The sequence below is a fragment of the Trichechus manatus genome, unplaced genomic scaffold (assembly GCF_000243295.1).
Source record: "Trichechus manatus latirostris isolate Lorelei unplaced genomic scaffold, TriManLat1.0 scaffold00018, whole genome shotgun sequence".
Lineage (NCBI taxonomy): Eukaryota > Metazoa > Chordata > Mammalia > Sirenia > Trichechidae > Trichechus > Trichechus manatus.
Genome location: NW_004443954.1, coordinates 6,867,952 through 6,889,343, shown reverse-complemented (window position 1 = coordinate 6,889,343; position 21,392 = coordinate 6,867,952). Strand labels below are relative to the sequence as shown.

Below are 21,392 nucleotides of genomic sequence, written 5' to 3'. Positions count from 1 at the left end.
GGCTGCTTAACAAAAGGCTGGCAGTTTGAATCCACCAGCTGCCCCTTGGGAACGCTATGGGGCAATTCTACTCTGTCCTATAGGGTGACTATGCGTTGGAGCTTGACTCGACAGGAATGGGTTTGGTTTGGTTTAGCACAGGTTGCAGTAGTGGTGACGGTGGTGGGAATATTATTATTATTAATGATAATAAGCATTTATTGGACATTTACTATTTGGCTGGCATTGTATTAAGAACTTAACAGGAATTATCTCTTAGTCCTTACAAAAATCTTAAAAGATCAATAATGTCACCATCTGCATTCTATAGATAATGAAACTGTGGCTTACAGAAGTTAAGTAACATGACATAGTAGATGGGAGTGGGAAGGTTTCAACCCAGGTGTTGCTGTCGTTAGCTGCCATTGAGTCAATTCTGACTCATGACAACTCCATTTCTGCAGAGAAGAAATGGTCCATTGGGTTTTCAATGTTGTAACCGTTTGGAAGTGGATTGCCAGGCCTAATTTCCGAGGCACTTCTGTTGCTGCTAGGCGCTGTTGAGTCGGTTCCGACTCATAGCGACCCTATGTACCACAGAACAAAACACTGCCCAGTCCTGTGCCATGCTCACAATTGTTGCTATGCTTGAGCCCATTGTTACAGCCACTGTGTCAAACCATCTTGTTGAGGGTCTTCCTTTTGTTCGCTGACCCTGTACTTTACTAAGCATGATGTTCCTTCTCCAGGAACTGATCCTTCCTGACAACCTGTCCAAAGTATGTAAGATGCAGTCTTGCCACCCTTGCTTCTAAGGAGCATTCTGGTTGTACTTCTTCCAAGACAGATCTGTTCGTTCTTTTGGCAGTCCATGGCATATTCAACATTCTTTGCCAACACCACAATTCAAAGACATCAACTCTTCAGTCTTCCTTATTCATTGTCCAGCTTTCCCATGCGTATGATGCGACTTAAAATACCATGGCTTGGGTCAGGCTCACCTTAGTCTTCAAGGTGGTATCTTTGCTTTTCAACACTTTAAAGAGGTCTTCTGCAGCAGATTTGCCCAATGCAACGTTGTCTTTTGATTTCTTGACTGCTGCTCCCACGGATGTTGATTGTGGACCCAAGTAAAATGAAATCCTTGACAACTTCAATCTTTTCATCGTTTGTCATGATAAATGGAAGCACCTCTGAGTGGGTTCTAATCACCAACCTTTTGGTTAGTAGTTGATCACTTAACTGTTTTGCACCACTCAGGGATTCCTAAACCCAGCAGTGTTACTGCAAATCCTATATTCTTTTTCTTTTAAATAATATTTTATTGTGTTGTAGGTGAAAGTTTACACAGAAAATAAGGTTTCCATTTAATAATTTTTATACAAATTGTCCCGTGCCATGGTTACAATTTTTACGATGTGTCAGCATTCTCATTATTTCCATTCTGTTTGTTCTGTTTCCACTGATCCAGCTTCCCTTCCCCTCTTTGCCTTCTCATCTTTGCTTCTGGGTAAATGTTGACTGTTCCATCTCATATAGTTGACTGTTTAAGGGAGTACATTACTCATGGGTGATACTGCTTATTTTACAAGCCAATCTATTATTTGGCTGAAAGGTGACCTGCAGAAATAACTTCAAATGCAAGTTCAAAGGTTATTTTGGCAAATCCTACATTCTTAATCTCTAAGCTATACTGCCTACACAGCAGCCATCTAATGAACTTTTGCTGAAAAGACTGAATTAAACTAATCAACTGTCACATAGTGCTGTTAGACAGTGATGTGCTTAGAGGTCACTGAGGTGTGGGGCTCTTTCCCTGTATACTGAACTACTCTACTCAGGTCCTTTGATACGTACTTTGTCCACTGTTGGGCATCTCTACTACTTCTCACTGCTATTATCCTAATACTTGTCTCTAGCAGACCACCCCTTCTCACTTGCTGCAGGCTAGGACATCAGATAACCAAGATGGCTAGAGGAATATATAAATCACTACAAAACGTAATCACCAGGTTGTTGATGACCATCTCTCCTGTGGAGTAAAGTACATAAGGGTTACTGACTGGCTCAGGACAGCTATTTTTGTTCAAGACTAGTTTTTGTTTGTTTAACTACTGTGTTCCAGAAAATCGAGACCGATAGTCTCAAATCTACAGAAGTAGCATTCTTTGTAAAATTAACATAGACATACTTTGTTCTGGGATGTGGTAAGTTTATCATATTGATAGTCTACTAAATACATTATTCTAATAAAATTGTAGTTACATACAAATAAGATAAAGAAAAATTACCTTGTACACAATTTTTACAAGCTCTGTGACTGTAAATGATTTTTCAAAGTTCTCACGAAATATTGCCAGAAGTTGCTGTTCTCGGATATTTCTGTGAGAAATGTATTGCAGAATTTTAGCTTCAGCATTATAGATTACTGGGCCATGTCCTGAATTAAAATAATTATAAAAATTACTTCAACCAGATAAAGAATATTAAGTACAACTGAAGTTTAATTCACTGTTTAAACATAATTTGTATGATGTATTGAAAAAGCAAGCATACTAAATATACAAATATGAATTATTTAGAAAGATATACAGTATAAGAGATTTCAAAATTAGTTACAATGGTAAAAAATATTACAGAGGTACATCAAATAAAATCTATATAAACTGTTATTGTATATTTAAAAAATTTAACAATAAAAATATTAAAAAATAGCAACTATAACAATAACAATAGGTAACTTTATATAATGCTTATATGTGGCAGGCACCACTGTAAATGTTTAATACGTATTATTCTGACAATGATCCCATGAGGTAGGTCCTATTATTATCCCTTTTTTTACAGAAGAAACTGAGGCACAGGGAAGGTAAATTACCTGCTCATGGTCACAAAGCAGGGAAGGGGTGGAGTTGGGATTCTGATTCCACAATCTATGCTTTAAACCACAATGCTAAGCTTATTTACATAAGATTTAAAAAGGGGAATGTAAAAAGCAGCTTCATGTAAGTACAAAAATGTGCTAGAGATTCACCTACAGAACTTTAATACTGAAGAATCTTACGTACAGGCTAGCAATTCAGAAATTTTGACAATCCAGATCAAGTTATACTGAAATATACTTGCTTTTTAAGATGGTACATATTAATACATTACGTAAGTCTGCAGAAGGATGTTTCAAGTATCTGAGAACAAAATATCCTGAAGCATGCTAACCTACTGTCATGGAAAAAGCATGGCTTTGGTTAGAATACAGACCATCACTTATTGGCTGTGTGGCCCTAAGTTCCTGGATCTCTCCGAGCCTGTTTCTTCAGCTGTGCAACGAGGACACCACTACCTGCTTCACAGGGGTTTAGTCATGATGGTAGCTGCAAACTGCCCTGCACAGTACCTCACAGGTAGCAAGCTTTACTATACGGTAGCTATGGCTACCGAACATCATTTACATATAAACTTCCACTGTGCCAATAAGCCATTCTGATGGATTCACTAAACAAGCACTTGAACGACCTTTGCTAGGCATCTCTCATTAGCTTAGCTTGAATGTGAGTGCACTGACCATCTACTGTCTTCTCTTTACAAACAGCTGTCCGCTTCCACTCCTTTCATGTCATAATATGACTTCAAATGCCCAGCTCCACTGTTTGTTTCCTATCCCCTTAGCAGCAGGAACTCATGAAAAAATGTGAGAGCACTGAAGGCACTGTATTTACAGATTCTTCCAGGGCTGTTTGGTTAGAAGCAAATTAGAAGAATTTACAAAATTAAGTAAGCGAGTCCCTTTCTCCTTCTAAGTGCCCCCGTTGGGTCTCGCGTCCTTCATAGTTTTTAGGATGGAGGGGAAGATTCATACTGCAGGGCAGTGTAGTTGTATCTGAGATATTAACAGCAAGTTTCTTTTTTCTGGAGAATGGAAATAAATATACCATTTTAGAGTTGCTATAGCAGCTACTGAGGTTTCAACAGCATGAATGAAGAAACTAAAGCTCAGAGGTCAGATGCTATCGAAGTTTACAAAGCTCAAATGTGGTGCACACTAGAAATCAAATGAACAAAACTAAAAATTGTGTATTTAAAAATTTTTCTGTTCTACTGTAAGATTATTCCCTTTGTTTAATAGTCTTGAGAATAGAATAGCTGTGTAGTTAGTTAAAAAAAAAAAAAAGAAAAAAAGAAAAAAAAACCCTATATGTTTGTAAAAAATTTTCAATGTAACTCTTCATCTTCTTGTTAACTTCATGGCTAGACAAGATTTTGGGGTATACTTTAAAAGAAGCAGTTTATATGCATCTCTTAAAGAAATCAAACACAAACAAAACACACACACACACACACACACACACACACACGCTCCAAAATCAATCTTCCTCATCATCCGACACAAATGGTTTGCTAGATTTAAAAAACTACCCACCTGGATATATAACATTAGCTTTGATTTTCAGTAACTCTTTTAGGGAGTTCATATAATCATAAAGGTCTTCAAATACAGTTGTTCCTTCCCCTAGGATGCAATCTCCAGAAAAGAGAGCATTTTCCTCTTCCAAAAGAAGAGCCATGTGGTCATCAGTGTGGCCAGGCGTGTAGATAACTCTGGTTGAAAGAAGAAATAAGAAATAGTAACAGTTATCAGCTCCTAGGCTTAGAAGAAATTTTGAGCAATATATTATTCTCTATCCTTATTTCAGGACAAGATACAAATAAATGATGCCATTGAGCTAAGAAACTCCTTATTTTTGTTGTGAATCACTGAAAATTATCATCAGAAAGTTCTCCCCTTTAACTAAACCAAATTTCTCCCTCTGAAGTGCAAATTTAACTCCCCTCCCCCTTATTTTGAAAGTATTAAGCACTGACTGCAGAACATTTGGAAAACACAAAAAGTTAAGTCCTTAAAGGAGATAAAAATCACCAATCATTCTACCACCCAGAGAGCACTTTTATTATTTTAAAGGATATAATTTTTTCCATTTTAATGTATATTTATATTTTAAAAACAAGACTACGATATTTATACCTGATTTTTAAAATTTTCACTTAAATATATTGTAATTTCCCCGTATCATTAACTTTTTTCTAAAACATAATTTTTAAGGATTACACAGTATTCCACCGTACAAATGAATTGTAATTTATTTACGTTCCTACTGCTGGACATTTCAGTTGTTTTCAGTTCTGTTCCATTAATAACACTGAGGTGAGTATTCTTAAAAATAGTGTTTTTTTGGATCCAGTCTGAGACTTTGTTTTCCTAATGGGGTATAACATATCCATACTGAAGTTTAAGCTTTCTGGTTATTAGACTTCCTTGCTGTCACCTTTGGTTATATGGACTGCATTTTCTTTGCTCTTCTTTTTTTTTTCTAATAATTTGTAAGCTACATATACTTAACTAGATGTATGGAGTGGGACAAACTAATTAACTTCTCTCAATATTAGTTTTTCTTTAAAAGGGTTGCTCGGAAATTCGAAGACAAGTTTTAACGGCTTAACAGTAGTTGGCACAAGCTACATACGCAATAAATGGTAATTATTTTATTTTAGCAGTGGTTATCAAAAAGTTTCCTGCCCACTGTGTTCTGAAATTTCACAATGATGTGTCATGGTAGGTAGGAGTTTATGTTGCTAGACTGGCCTTTTCAGTCTGGAACATGTGTCCTTCAGTTCTAGACATTTTTCTTGAAGTTGTTCATGGATTATGTTCTCTCATCTTTTTTTTGGTTGTTGTTGGTTTCATTTATTAAAACTCGTTTTATTTTGTTAGAAACCCTAGACTACTCCTCTAACCTTTTTTTCTCCTATTTTCCATCTTTTTGCCTTTTTGCTATATTTTCTGGGAGACTTCTACCAACTTTCCCTTCTAAACCGTGAGGTGTAGAAAGCAATCTGGCCTTTTGGTCTGGGTTCCTGAGAGCCAGTCCAGACTACGCCTGAGGCTAATGAAATGTGAACTGGCCAGACCAAGAGAGACCACCTGGAGGCCTGATGCTAACTAAGCCTCTCAAGGCATGATGGAAGGAGGGGGAAAAAAGGTGATGAGAAAAGTTCAGGAATCAGAAGGGCTTTCAGATTTCTCAACTGCAATATTGGAAACTAGAGGGTAATGCAATGTTGCATAACTTTTAACTTAGAATTGAAACTCAGCCAAGCTTTAAGTTAGATGAAAAAAAAAAAAAAGACATTTTTTAAACGTGTAAGGTCTCACGTATGCACCCTTTCTCGGGAAGCTATTGGAGATGGAATCCACCAAAAAAGAGCGAGTATAAAGAAAGATAGATACGAGGTACAGGGAAATAGGAGATCCAGCACAGTTGAGAGGCAGAAGGTATCTCAGGGTGAGAATGCAAGGCATTCTGGGATGAGAGCAGTACAGGGCCTGGAGGCGAACCAATCCAGACTGGAGAAAGGAAAGGAAAGGAAGCCTAGTTTACAACATGTTCAGCTATAAACAGTGTCTCTAGCTATAGTAATGTAAGCACTGAAAGATGATCTAACCAAACCGATTACAATGGGAGGTTAGGGGATGGGAATCGTGCTGATATGCAGGAGAAGAAGAAAATCCAATCCTCATTCTCCCATAGTGGGGAAATTAACAGACAATACCTAAAATGCCTAACATGTAAAAATCAACATGTAGCAAGGAATCAAATAGTCCTTCAAGATTTGTTACTGTCTACTCTGCTCCATTTCTTTCTCTCCAGAGGCAACCCGCTTAGACCTTTAGCTAATTATTTACGTTGTTTGCCTGTACACTTCTGTACAACAAACCTATACCAGCAAAGGTAATTTTGTCTCTTTCTCTTCCTCGAGACCTTGACGAACCTGGCTAATGATATCTAAATATATTTTCAACTTTGGTTTTCAGATTTTGGAAGCCATGAAAATAAGTAAACTTTTCTTTTAACTAAGTTCCTTCTGACTGCAGTAACTTAGAATACACAACCCATTAGTCTAGTCTTCTACTAAAAAGAGATTCTATAGAAAGTATACAAAAAGAATCTTTAAGTTATTAGTGTTAACTAATAAGCAACAGTCAAGCTTCTCTAAAGAGATGTGTAACTGTCATTAGGAAAAAAAGACTCAGTGTTTTCACAGGGTAATTCTACCATACATTTGAAGGTCAGGTAATCTCACTGCTACTTAAACTATTCCAGAATACAGAAGAAGAAGGAAGAGTTATGGATCTCAAACCTGACAAAGTTTGCATGTAAAGAAAATGGCTACCTATTTCACTTTTTGAATATTATTATAAAAATCTTAACCAAAATATTAACAATCTAAAAGCATATTTAAAATAACATCATGACCAAATAAAGTTAATTCAAGAATGCAAAGGTGTTTCAGTATTATAAAATCTCTGAAGATAATTCACTATATTAAGGAAGCTACAAAGAAAACTAGTAAGATCTTCTTAGACATTGAAAAGACATTTGACAAAATTCAACTTTTGAATAATAATATTTAAAAAACTGAAATGACTGTAACTCAGAAGGTTTTCTCCTTTGCCAAAAATATAAAAACCAATCAAATCCTTAATATTAAAGATTGAAACAATAAATTAAAAAAAAATCTGTTAAAAACATAACAGAGATAAGGTACAAGAACATTAGACATCAGTGTAATGGGAGCAATTATATTTGAAAGGCCAATGCCTAACATTAAAAACTACTATACTTTCATGGTTTCCAACTGTATACTTTACTGCAAACAATTGCTACATTACAGTTTCTCCAATGGTGAGGGATTAAAGAGCTGATACAAGTCATCTCTTTTGTCTCATTTAACCTGCTGCAAAGTATTAATAAAAGTATTCAATGTTGTATAAAAATAATTCTAGGAGGTATATTTCAGCAACCATAAAAAAATGTGTGTGGGTGTGTATCATATCTGATGAATAATCTCATGAACAATCACACATAGAATGCATTATAACAAGCAGAACACCGATCACTGTTTTTAATTTGCAAAAAATCATTTGGAGAAACCATTCTCTTTCAGAGCTTCCCGAAGATCTTATCCTTCAATGTGCTTGCAACGCCTTTTTATCATTTCTCTCCTACACCTCCCACCCTCCACTCCGTAACCCAGGATTCAGTAATGGTTTCCTTTTATATTTTCCAGGCAGAAGGAAATAGGATTGGGGATCAGAAATTTCAATTTTCTAGTCACCTGGATGGCTAATGCTTTAATTTGCATAAAACTATGTTACAATTCACTTCACACAGGCAAGAGGAGAAAAAGAAACGATATCAGAAGTGCTTTGCTAAAGATCAGAGAATGGCAGCTGTGGTCTTCCCATTCCTCAGGTAGAGACTTTATCTAGTTCTGCCACTTTGGTCCAAGAGCAGACCTCTCAAGGACGGCTCTCTTAGAAAACTCCCGACTGTCAACAAAAGCTGTCAGATTGATTTTTCTTTGAGAAATTAAACTTCGTTCCTAGAAAATTCCTGAAGGTTACATCTGGAATAAATTATTACTGAAAAACCTTGCCAGCTTTCTGCTTTTTACTTCAGGGGTTCTTGGTAGATATTGTCTCTGCCTCTATGGTATTATTATTATTATTATTTTCTTAATTGGCAGTGCACAAAACCAACTGGACATAGATTACTTAGGGATTTTGGCAGACTTTAACCTTCGATTCACAGAATTTTTGCTTAACAATGAGTCTTCATATTAATATTTAAAACAAAAGGCTTTTACTTATCTTATAAAAATGGAAACTGGAAACTGGTTATCAGTAAATTAAATGCTCTATTCAAGTTTTAACATAATCAGAATTTATATTTTGAGAAGGGATTATTTACTAGTAACTATATTTTAAGAATGTCTGCTTTCCTTGATTCTTTGTGTTGGTTTTCCCCCAATTTTTTTCTTTGATTTTATTCATTTTGCTACTGTTGTTGAGAATATACACAGCAAAATATACAATTCAACACTTTCTATATGTACCATTTAGTGACAGTGATTACATTCTTTGAGTTGGACAATCATTTTCACCCTCCTCTTCTAGGCTGTTCCTCCCTATTAACACAAATTCATGGCGCCCTAAGGTTGCTATCTAATCTTTTAAGTTGCTGCTGTCAATTTGATCCCACACAGATAGCTCTTAAAAGAGCATAATGCTCAAGGCAGACATTTTTTTACTAGTTAAGCTAAACTGTTGTCTGGTTTTAAAAAGACTTCAGGGGATATTTTTGGTTTAAGGTTTAAAGATTATCTCAGGGCAATAGTTTCATGGTTCATCCAACCTTCATGGCTACAGGAAGTCTGGGTCCATGAGAATTTGAAATTCTGTTCTGCATTTTCTCCCTTTTGCTCAGGATTCTTCTACAGAATCTTTGATTAAAATGTTCAGTAATGATAGCCGGATACCATCCAGTTTTTCTAGCCTCATGGCAAAGGAGGCAGCTGTTCATGGAGGAATTTGCCACACATTCCATCTCCTCCTCCTATTCTTGACTCTCCTTCTTTCTCTGTTGCTCCAGGCAGATAGAGACCAATCGTTGCCTCCTGAATGGCTGCTTGGAAGCTTTTAAGACCTCAGTCACTATGTGTCTCTGTTATCTAGTGCTGCTCCAACAGAAATGCCACACGTGGACTGGACGGCTTTAACAAAGGGAAGTCGATTCTCTCACAGTCCAGTAGGCTACAAGTCCAAATTCAGGGCATCAGCTCCAGGGGAAGGCTTTCTCCACCAGCTCTGGAAGAAGGTCCATGTCATCAATCTTCCCTTGGTCTGGGAGCTTCTCTACGCAAGTACCTCGGGTCCAAAGGATGCGCTCCGCTCCTGGCACTGCTTTCTTGGTGGTATGAGGTTCCCATGTGTCTCTGCTCACTTCTCTCTTTTATATCTCAAAAGAGGTGGGATTAAGACACTATCCAGTCTTGTAGACCTCATCAGTATAACCTCATCATAGTGATAGAGTTTACAACACATAAGGAAATCATATATAACCTCATCATAGTGATAGAGTTTATAACCTGTAAGGAAATCACGTTAGATTACACCATCATACAATACTGGGAATCATGACCTAGCCAAGTCGACAGATATTTCTGGGGGACATAGTTCAATCCATGACACTACGCATGGAACCAGGAGGGAGAAAAGAAGTGCTAAACATGCCACTAGGCCAATTAACTGGGATGTCCCATGAAACTATGACCCTAAACCTCCAAACGAAAGAACCAAATCCTGACTTTTTTAGGTTGTAGATAAGCGCCTTAATAGCTACTCTTTTTGTCGTTGTTGTAAAAATATCACACAACTTTTGCCAATTCAACTTTTTGCAGGTGTACAATTTATTGACAGCAATTACAATAATCAGCTATGCAACCCTACCCTTATAATCAATGTGATTTTTCCATCACCATTAAACCCCTCCCCCTTGCTCCCACCCATGGTAACCAGTAATAAACTTTGGTCTTTATACATTTGCCTTTTCTTGTCTTTTTATGTAAGTGAAGTCATACGATATATGTCCTTTTGTGATTGACTTATTTCACTCAGCGTAATGTCTTCAAGCTCCATCCATATTGTAGCATGTATCAAGACTTCACTTTTCCTACTGGCTGAGTAGTATTCCACTGTATTATGTACCACATTTTGTTTATCCATTCATCTACTAATGGGCATTTAGGCTGTTTTTGTGAGCAGTGTGACAATGAACATTGGTGTACAAGTCTCTGTTTGAGTCTCTGCTTTCAAGTCTATTGGGCCCAAAATTTTTTAGATAGATAGATTCCCATACTAAATTTCCTTAATTAGAATGTCTTAAAGCAAAAATTAGTTTTTCTTTTTCTTTGTTTCTCAAGCTACCCATTTTCTTTCCCCACAGTAACCAATGTTATCAGATTTCTCTTGTATCCTCCCTGAGATATTCTTCACATATATGAGCAAATATACATGAATCTTCCTCCCCCCACTTCTTTTTTTTTTTAATAACATGTACACATATACCTCATTCCCCAGCTAAAGGACATTTATTTACCTTAGAGTGGCTCCCTCAGTCTCAATCAAATCTCCGTCTTTCAGATAAACATACTGTTGTTCTCCATTGCCTATAATTTCTTCTTTGTGAGGATTACGTGGAAGTTTTTTAATGCAATATGCGATGTCTAGTCACAAAACACATAAAATATGTTAAGTCACACTTTAAATAATTCAGCCTTTTAAGAGATCAACCTTCAGAGAGCTAACACTTATAAATGACTACAAAAAATACTAGAAAACATTAAGAGATAATGTAAAATGGGACGAATTATAGCCGCATATTTCTGGGATGGTAACTATTTCTTACATCTCAACAAGAGAGCTTTTTATTCTCTAATGTCCCTCTGTTGTTGTGAATGGCCGTCTAGTTGATTCTAACTCATGGTGACCCCATATGTTACAGAGTAGAATTGTTCCATAGGGTTTTCTTGTTCCACAGGGTTTTCTTACAAAGGAATCAGATCACCAGGACTTGCCTTCCGCAGTACTGCTGGGTGGGCGCAAACCACCAAGCTTTAGGTTGGCACTCAAGTGTCCTGCACCACCTGGGGACGTTCCTGCCCCTCTACCCACTGCCGTCTAGTCGATTGCGACTCACAGGGACCCCACAGGGCTTCTGAGGCTGTCAATCTGTACGGAAGTAGACTGCCATCTTTCTCCTGCAGGGCCGCTGGTTGTTTTGAACCGCCGACCTTTAGGTTAGCAGTGGATCGCTTTAACCCTGCACAACCAGGGCTCCATTTATGCCCCTCTAGAGCTATATAAAAGTTTTTTATTTCTCTAGGCACTCTTATACTAAAAAAAAAAAGAAAAAAACTTTTAAGTAGTTCTTCCCATAATCTCAGCTAGCTTTGACATCAAGACAGGTGCTAAAGAGACAGTAGTACAGAACCTGGGAAATTTTCTCTATCTAGGTGCCTAAAAAATAGTAAAATAAGTCACGTCAGTGGTTAATAGTAAAAGGATGCTAGCACAAGGTCCTTGCTGTGAGTTTGAAAGGGGTCCCCAAACACGGTTCTAAGATATTAAACCTTTAAAATGAGTTTAACCCACACTCCTGCTTACTGACACAAACAAAATCAATTAGTTTGCCAATGAGCAGCTGAGTGACAGTGATCTAATTAATACATTACGTATAGTGAATAGTATGTTGATACGTACAGTTTATAGTGATGTACCTTGTTGTTGTTAGGTCCCACTCAATCAATTTTCAACTCAAGAGCGACCCTATGTGACTGAGTAGAACTGCCCCACAGGGTTTTCCAGGCTATAATCTTTACGGGAGCAGATTGCCAGGTCTTTCCCTCTCGGAGCTGCTGGGTGAGTCAGAACCACCAACCTTTAGGTTAACAGCCTACTGCTTATCCATTTGTGCCGCAAGGGTTCCCTTAGTGATGTGTACTGACATCAAAAGTACTTAAAAACTGTCTTAGTTAGGAAAATAACTCTTAAAAACAGAAAACAAAGAACTATACTCAGTACCACTTAATGAGTACTATGTGGACGGTGGAGCCCTGGTGGTGCTGTGGTTAAGAGCTCGGCTGCCAACCAAAAGGTCGGCAGTTCAAATCCACCAGCTGCTCCTTGGAAACCCTATGGGGCAGTTCTACTCTGCCCTATAGGGTCGATATGAGTCGGAATCGACTCGATGGCAAAGGGTTTGGTTTTGAGTTTGGTAAGTGGGCAGTTCAGCTAATCAGAGCAACAAGAGTTCAGGAAAGGGAGAAAAAATTGGGAAAGGATTCATAAATTTAACAGAACCTGAGGTGGGACTTAAAGGATGAGCAGGATGGAAAAGGTTCAGAGAAAGACTCAAGAGGCAAGGGGAATAGCATTAGTAAAGGCATGGAAATGAGAATGCACATGGTATAGTGGAACAATATGACTATCAACTTGTCTAGGCCGAAATTCTGGCTGAGAAGAACAGAAATAAAGCTTGAGAGGTAAGATGAGCTCAGACTATGGAGGTCCTTAAATTGCTTTTCAAAGGACAGAGGAATTAAAACTTTACTGTATAAGTGGCCACTGCACACCGTTGCATAAGATAATGAAATAGTGCTAACAGGTCAATCAATATGGCAGCTGTGGGTAGAGAGACTTAAGTGGGTGGTCAGGCCAACCAGGAGGGGAAGACTGTAATAAACCAGCTAGAAAACTCAAACCCAAACCCACTGCTGTCCTGTCGATTTTGACTCATAGCGACCCCATAGGGTTTCCGAGGCTGTAAATCTCTACAGAAGGAGACTGTCACATCTTTCCAACCAGCTAGAAGGTAATGAATATTAGGGACAGGATGGTGGCATCGGAAATATGGAGGAGAAAAAGACTTATCAGAGAAAAAGTACCGAGTCATAGAAATCCAGCTAGTATGAGGGGGAAAGGAAATACAAACAGTGAAATAAATACAAAACAAAACAACTGCAACTCCCCAACTCCAAAGTCCATTATTTTGTATGTTAGAGGCTGGAGCAAAACACAATATGCTCTTCTGGAACTGACGTTGTGTAATTATTTTAATTATTTAATAATGAAGTGTTTTGTTTTTCTTTTTAATCTGCATAATTCTGTCTTTCAGTAAATAAGTGGAGGTATCATGTTTCTAGTCATGAGGGCTTTCCTAAACAATCATTTCAAAAGAAATCACAATTATCTCAAAATTACAAAACAAATATCGTACTATAAAATAACCGTGTAAGTTTTTAAAATTATGTGCAAATATGAACACACATATCCTATTCATAATAGCAATTTCCAGGCGGGATGCAGAACGGTATGCTAAAAGCAATCATATAATAATAATAAGGAAAATGATAATAATTTTTAAACAACAGCTATATCAACATACAACTTACGTATCATAAAATTTACCCCTTTAAACTATACAATTCATTGGTTTTTAGTATATTCACAGAATTGTACAACCATCACCACTATATACTTTTAGAACATTTTCATCACACCGAAAAGAATCCCAAGACCCACTGGTAGGGTCACTCCCTGTTCCCTTCTTCCCCCCGCCCCTGGCAACCACTAATCTATTTCCTGTTGCTATCATATAATTATTTTAACAGAAGCAAACCCCAGTCATTTGTTAAGGTTTGAATAGTGGATTATAACACCATTGCTAATACTAATTATTTAAGCTGAAACAAACATATGATATTGTTTATGTATAATAATCTCTAACAAAAATATATTCTAATTGAATAGCACAGAAGCAAATATTTGACTCCTGGGACTAAGATATAAAATACTTGGCAAAGATTTGACTTCACCAGCAAAATAATTCTTAATTATCAGATAACAAAATACGTTTTACAAAATTTACTCAATAGCAAAACAAAACAAAATACTCAAGCATCCTGAGGTTACATAGCTTTCTTGTCCAGTAAAATTCTAGCTCCCTGTAAGCCATTAGAAGTTACCAAATTATACACTGATTATGTTTTAATATTTTTTAAGCAGGATGCTTAGAGGTGCTATTTATATGATTTGTATGAGAAGATACAGTATTTTTGTTGTGGCCTGAAAAAATACTGGTTGTCAGCAACGAGAAATAGTCAAAAAATTTCCACTATATCAATAATAAAATAAAATAGTTAAACTATAACATGGAATAAGAATACTATTGATTAACAATTTAGAGAAGAAAGAAATACGAATATGGAATTTTGACGGGGAGGTTCTGAAAAGAACCTCTGTACAATTTCAATGAAATGAGCAACTCAAGGTCTACATGTAGCTTGTCTAGCTTCATGATAAAGTTCAGAATGGAAGACAGAAAGCCACTTCTCAAATAAAATATTAAAATTTTAGTGGCTGTAAAGCAGTGTCAATTTTCCCCTTAACTTTTTTAAACAATTGAATAATTAACTTTATAAAAATACTAAATTACTTTGTATGGAATCCAAAACTGTTTTAAATTTAATTTAAAGAAAGCAGGTCAAATGTCCATTAACAGGTGAATGGATAAACGAATTGTGGTAGAGTTATACGATGAAATACTACATGGCAATAAAAAGGAATAAACTACTGATAAACACACAATATGGTTGGATCTCAAAAACGTGGTATTGAACAAAAGAAGCCAGACACAAGAGTGATTCTGTATGTTTCCATTATATGAAATTCTAGAACAGGCAAAACTAATACATAGTGAAAGAAAGCAGACCACTGCCAAGGGGCACAAGGGGACCTCTTTGTGGGATGGCGGGAGGGTTCTATATCTTGACTGAAGTGGTTACATGGGTGTTTACATTTGTTCGAACCCACCAGCTGTACATTTAAAGTGGGTATGTACGTAAAATTAAAGCTCAATAAAATTGACTGAAGAAAAAAAAATGTAAGCTATAAACAACTTAATTTTTTATATTGATCCTCATATAACAAAGGAGTTGATCAAGGTGACCAAGGAGTAGTTTTCTAATTCACAAAGTTTAATGGGGACGGTGGAAACAACCCAAATGTCTAACAGTTGATGAATGGATAAACAAATATACTGATATAAATGGAATATTATTCAGCCATAAAAAGGAAGGAAGTGCTGATAAATGCTCCAACATGGATGAACCCTGAAAACATTATGCTAAGTGAAAGAAGTCAGACACAAAAGACCACCCATATTGTGTGACTCCATTTATATAAAATATCCAAAATATACAAATCTAGAGAGAGAAAGCAGATTAGTAGTTGCCAGGGGTTGGGGGAAGAGGGAAGTGGAGAGTCACTGCTTAGTGGGTATACAGTTTTCTATTGGGTGGATGAAAACATCTCGTCATTAGATAGAAGTGATAATCACACAACACTGTGAATGCACTAATTTATGTTAGGTGAATTTTACCACAATAAAACATTTTAATGGACAGATAGACAAGTGAAAGGAAGGTGAGGAAAAGACGCAATGAGAATGATTTCCTGTGGCACACAGTCCCCTTGAGGTGGAAGAAGCAAGGTTGGGTTAGACCTTTTTCTATAATTGGCAGCCTGGTGATATTGGGTGCTACAGCTGAGATTATCTTCTTGTTCCAATTCAAGTCTCAAGCCCTAAAAAGTAGGTACACAAAAATACTTAAAATATTAGTTGCGTGTATATATGCATCCTTGTACGCACTGTTCTTGACCCCCTGGCTGTGCCTTTAACGTGCCAGCACGCTCCTACTGTGGCATCTTTGCTCCTGTAATGTCCTCCTCCCAGATACTTAAACAGCACCCCCCGCGTCCACCCTAGATAAATCAGCCACTGCCCTCCCCCACTTTATTCTCCCTCCTTTCTATTCACTTAGCTCTGTATTTCTTCACAGCACCTACTGCCATTTGATGTGTTATTAACCGTTTACCTTCCCTACTAGAATGAACCACCACTTGTCTGTCAAGTTTGTCGTACTGTGGAGGCTTGCATATTGCTGTGATGCTGAAAGCTATGCCACTGGTACTTCAAATACCTGCAGAGTCACACCTGGTGGACAGGTTTCAGTGCAGCTTCCAGACTAAGGCAGACTAACAAGAAAGACCTGGTGATCTACTTCTAAAAAAACTGTCCAGTGAAAACCTTATGAGCAGCAGCGGAACACTGTCTGATACAGTGCCAGAAGATGAGCCCGTCAGGCTGCAAAGCACTCAAAATACAGCTGGGGAAGAGCTGCCCCCTCAAAGTAAAGCTGACCTTAATGACACGGATGAAGTCAAGTTTTCGGGACCTTAATTTGCTGATGTGGTATGACTATAAATGAGAAGAAACAGCTGCAAACATCCATTAATAATCAGAACGTGGAATGTACAAAGTATGAATCTAGGAAAATTGAAAGCTGTCAAAAATGAAATGGAATGCTTGAAGACAGATACCCTAGACATTAGTGAGCTGAAATGGGATTGGCATTTGCCATCTTGAATTGGATAAGATAGTCTATTATGCCAAGAATGACAAATTGAAAAGGAATGGTATCACGTTTATATTCCAGAAGAACATTTCAAGATCTATCCTGAAGTACAACGCTATAAGACCAGTTAAAACGACTATTATTCATATTTACACACCAACCACTAATGCCAAAGATGAAGAAATTTTACCAACTTCTGCAGTCTGAAGTTGATCAAACATGCACTCAAGACGCACCGATAATTACTGGTAATTGGAATACAAAAGTTGGAAACAAAGAAGGATCAGTAGTTGGAAAACATGGCCTTGGTGAGAGAAACGATGCCAGAGATCGCATGATAGAATTTTGCAGATCAACGACTTCTTCACTGCTAATACCTTTTTTAACAACATGAACAGCAACAATACACATAGACCTTACCAGACGGAATACACAGGAATCAAATCGACTACATCTGTGGAAACAGGTGATGGAGAAGCTCAATAACATCAGTCAGAACAAGGCCAGAGGCCGACTGTGAAACAGACCATCAACTGCTCTTCAAGTTCAAGCTGAAGCTGAAGAAAATTAGAACAAGTTCACAAGAGTCGAAGTATAACCTTGTTTATATACCACATGCATTTAGAGACCTTTCCAAAAATACATTTCATGCATTGAACACTAATGACCGAAGACCAGACGAGCTGTGGGATGACATCAAGGACATCATACATGAAGAAAGCAAAAGGTCATTAAAAAGACAAGAAAGAAAAGTCCAAAACTGATGTCAAAAGAGACTCTGAAACTTGCTCTTGAACTTAGAGTAGCTACAGAGAATGGAAGAAGTGATGATGTAAAAGAGGTGAACAGAAGATTTCAAAGGGTGGCTCCAGAAGACAAAATAAAGTATTATAATGAAATGTGCAAAGACCTGGAATTAGAAAGTCAAAAGGGAAGAACATGCTCAGCATTTCTCAAGCCGAAAGAACTGAAGAAAAAATTCAAGCCTTGAGTTGCAATACTGAAGGATTCTATGGGCAAAAAACTGGACGACACAGGAAGCATCAAAACAAGATGGAGGGAATAGAGTCACTGAACCAAAAATAACTGGTCGACGTTCAACCGTTTCAGGAGGCAGCATGTGATCAAAGACTGATGGTACTGAAGGACGAAGTCCAAGCTGCACTGAAGGCACTGGTGAAAAACAAGCCTCCAGCAATTGACAGAATACCAATTGAGACATTTCAACAAATGGATGCAATGCGAGAAGCACGCACCTGCCTATGCCAAGAAGTTTGGAAGACAGCTACCTGGCCAACTGTCTGGAAGAGATCCATATTTGTGCCATCTTAGTCATCTAGTACTGCTATAACAGAAATACCACAAGTGGATGGCTTTAACAAAGAGAAATTTATTCTCTCACAGACTAGGAGGCTAGTTGTCCGAACTCAGGGTGCCAGATCCAGGGGAAGCTTTCTCTCTCTGTCGGCTCTCGGGGAAGGTCCTTGTAATCAATCTTCCCCTGGTTGAGAGGCTTCTCAGTGCAGGGACCCTGGGTCCAAAGGATGCGCTATGCTTCCGGTGCTTCTTCCTTGGTGGTATGAGGTCTCCTTGTCTGCTTGCTTGTCTCTTTTATATCTCAAAAGAGAATAGCTTAAGATGCAACCTAATTTTGTAGATTGAGTCCTGCCTCATCAACATAACTGCCGCTAATCCTAGCTCATTAACATTATAGAGACAGGATTTACAACACACAGGAAAATCATATCAGATGACAAAATGGTGGATAATCACACACTACTGGGATCATGGCTGTCATGGATTGAATTGTGTCCCCCAAAAATATGTGTCAACTTGGTTAGGCCATGATTCCGAGTACTGTGTGGTTGTCCTCCATTTTGTGATTGTAATTTTGTCAAAGAGGATTAGCATAGGATTGTAACACCCTTACCCAGGTCACATCCCTGATCCAACTTAAAGGGAGTTCCCCTGGGGTGTGGTCGGCACCATCTTTTCTCTCAAGAAATAAAAAGGAAGGGGAAGCATGCAGAGAGATGGGACCTCATACCACCAAGAAAGCAGTGCTGGGAGAAGAACGTGTCCTTTGAATTCAGGGTCGCTGTGTGGAGAAGTTCCTAGTCTGGGGGGAGACTGATGAAAAGGCCGACAGAGAGAGAAAGCCTTCCCCTGGAGCTGACCCCCTGAATCTGGACTTTTAGCCTACTTTACTCTAAGGAAATAAACTTCTCTTTGTTAAAACTATCCACACCTGGTATTTCTCTTATAGCAGCACTAGATGACTAAGACAATGGCCTAGCCAAGTTGACAGATATTTTTGGGGACACAATTTAATCCATGACATGGCCATTCCAAAGAAAGGTGATTCAACAGAATGTGGAAATTATCCAACAATATCATTAATATCACACACAAGTAAAATTTTGCTGAAGATAATTCCAAAACAGTTGGCAGCAGTACATGGACAGGGAACTGCCAGAAACTCCAGCTGGATATAGAAGAGGATGTGGAACGACAGATATTGTTGCTAATGTCAGATGGATCTTGGCTGAAAGCAGAGAATATCAGAAAGATTATTTGTTGTTTTTGTTGTTAGGTGCTGTCAAGTTGGTTCCAACTCACGGTGACCCTATGTACAACAGAATGAAACACTGCCTGGTCCTGCGCCATCCTCATAACCATTGCTATGCTTGAGCCCATTGTTGCAGCCGCTGTGTGAATTCATCTTCTTGAGGGTCTTTCTTTCACTGATCCTCTACAGAAAGATGTTACCTGTGTTTTATTGACTATGCAAAGGCATTCAATTGTATGGATCATAACAAATTATGCACAACATCGCAAAGAATCGGAATTCCAGAACACTTAATTGTGCTCACACGGAAACTGCACATAGACCAAGAGACAGTAGTTTGAACAGAGAAAGGGGATACTGTGTGGTTTAAAATCAGGAAAGGTGTGTGTCAGGATTGTATCCTTTCATCACACTTATTCAACTTGTATGCTGAGCAAATAATCTGAAAACCTGGACTATATGAAGAAGAATGTGGTATCAAGATTGGAGGAAGACTCATTAACAACCTGAGATATGCAGATGACACAACTCTGCTTGCTGAAAGTGAAGAGGACTTCAAGCAACTTACTGATGGAGATCAAAGACTACTTCAGTATGGATTACAGCTCAACATAAAGAAAACAAAAATCCTCACAACTGGACCAATAAACTACGTCACAATAAATGGAGAAAATATTCAAGTTGTCAAGGGTTTCATTTTACTTGGATCCACAATCAAGGCCTATGGAAGCAGCAGTTAAGAAATCAAACAATGTATTGCACTGGGCAAATCTGCTGCAAAAGACATCTTTAAAGTGTTAAAAATAAAGATGTTACTTTGAGGACTAAGGTATGCCTGACCAGAGCCACGGTGTTTTCAATCAGTCGCCTCATATGTATGTCAAAGCTGGACAATAAATAAAGAAGACTGAAGCAGAATTGCTGCTTTTGAATTATTGTGTTGGGGAAGAATACTGAATATACTATGGACTGCCAGAAGAAAAAACAAATCTGTCTTGGAAGAAGTACAGCCAGAATGCTCTTTAAAAAGTGAGTATGGCGAGACTTCGTTTCATGTACTTTGGACATGTTATCAGGAGAGACCAGTCCCTGGTGAATAATATCATGCTTGGTAAAGCAGGGTCAGTGAAAAAGAGGAAGACCCTCAATGAGATGGATTGACACAGTGACACAGTGACATAGCAACAACTGTGAGGATGGCGAAGGACCGGGCAGTGTTTTGTTCTGTTGTATACAGGGTTGCCAAATCGGAATTGATTTGATGGCGCCTAACAACAATTAGAATGAAAGCTTCATGAGATGGACTCTAGACTTTCTGGAGCCATGGAGGGTGGATGAACCCTTGAATCCACTGCCCTGAGATAATCTTTAAACATTAAATCAAAAACATCCCCTGAAGCCATGTTAAAACCAAGCAATATTTTAGCTTAACTAGTAAAAAAAGGTCTGCCTTGTGTATTATGATCTTTTAAGAACTATCTATATAGGATCAAATTGACAACAACTCAAAAAATTAGGCAGGAACCTTAGGCAGCAGTGAGTTTATGTTAATGTGGGAGAAACAACTCAGAATACGAGGGTGAGAATGAGTGCACAACTCGAAGAATGTAATCAATGTCACTAAATTGTATATGCAGAAACTGTTGAATTGGTTATGTTTTACTGTGTATATTCTCAACAACAACAAAATAGAAAAAAAAATTCTGAAAAAATAAAAATAAAGCTCCACGAGAGCAGTCTTTGTCCGTTCTGTTCACTGCTACACAGTGCCTGGTATACAGTAGTCATTTGGATGTTTGTGAAATGAATGAATGAATGAATCTAGGTGTGTGATGGTTAGTTGAGGGAATAAGAATAGAGATGGTGAAGTGTCAGTACTGAATTGGTTTCAGCAATAGAGAATTATTGATACCATGGTATTTTGCCAAAATTTGAGTATATCTTAGGAAGACCAGAGACCATCCATTTAAAA

At 37.9% G+C, this 21,392-nt stretch overlaps 1 protein-coding gene across 1 annotated transcript in view; it reads right to left on the bottom strand.

The window, feature by feature from the left end:
• Positions 1 to 21,392, bottom strand: part of LACTB2 (lactamase beta 2) — a 61,185-nt gene that overhangs the window by 8,676 nt on the left and 31,117 nt on the right. The window contains exons 5-7 of the mRNA XM_023727719.1: positions 10,974 to 11,100; positions 4,397 to 4,575; positions 2,271 to 2,419 (exon numbers count right to left, since the gene is read on the bottom strand). Coding sequence (XP_023583487.1) covers positions 2,271 to 2,419; positions 4,397 to 4,575; positions 10,974 to 11,100 — 455 coding nt within the window. The remainder of the gene's footprint in view (positions 1 to 2,270; positions 2,420 to 4,396; positions 4,576 to 10,973; positions 11,101 to 21,392) is intronic.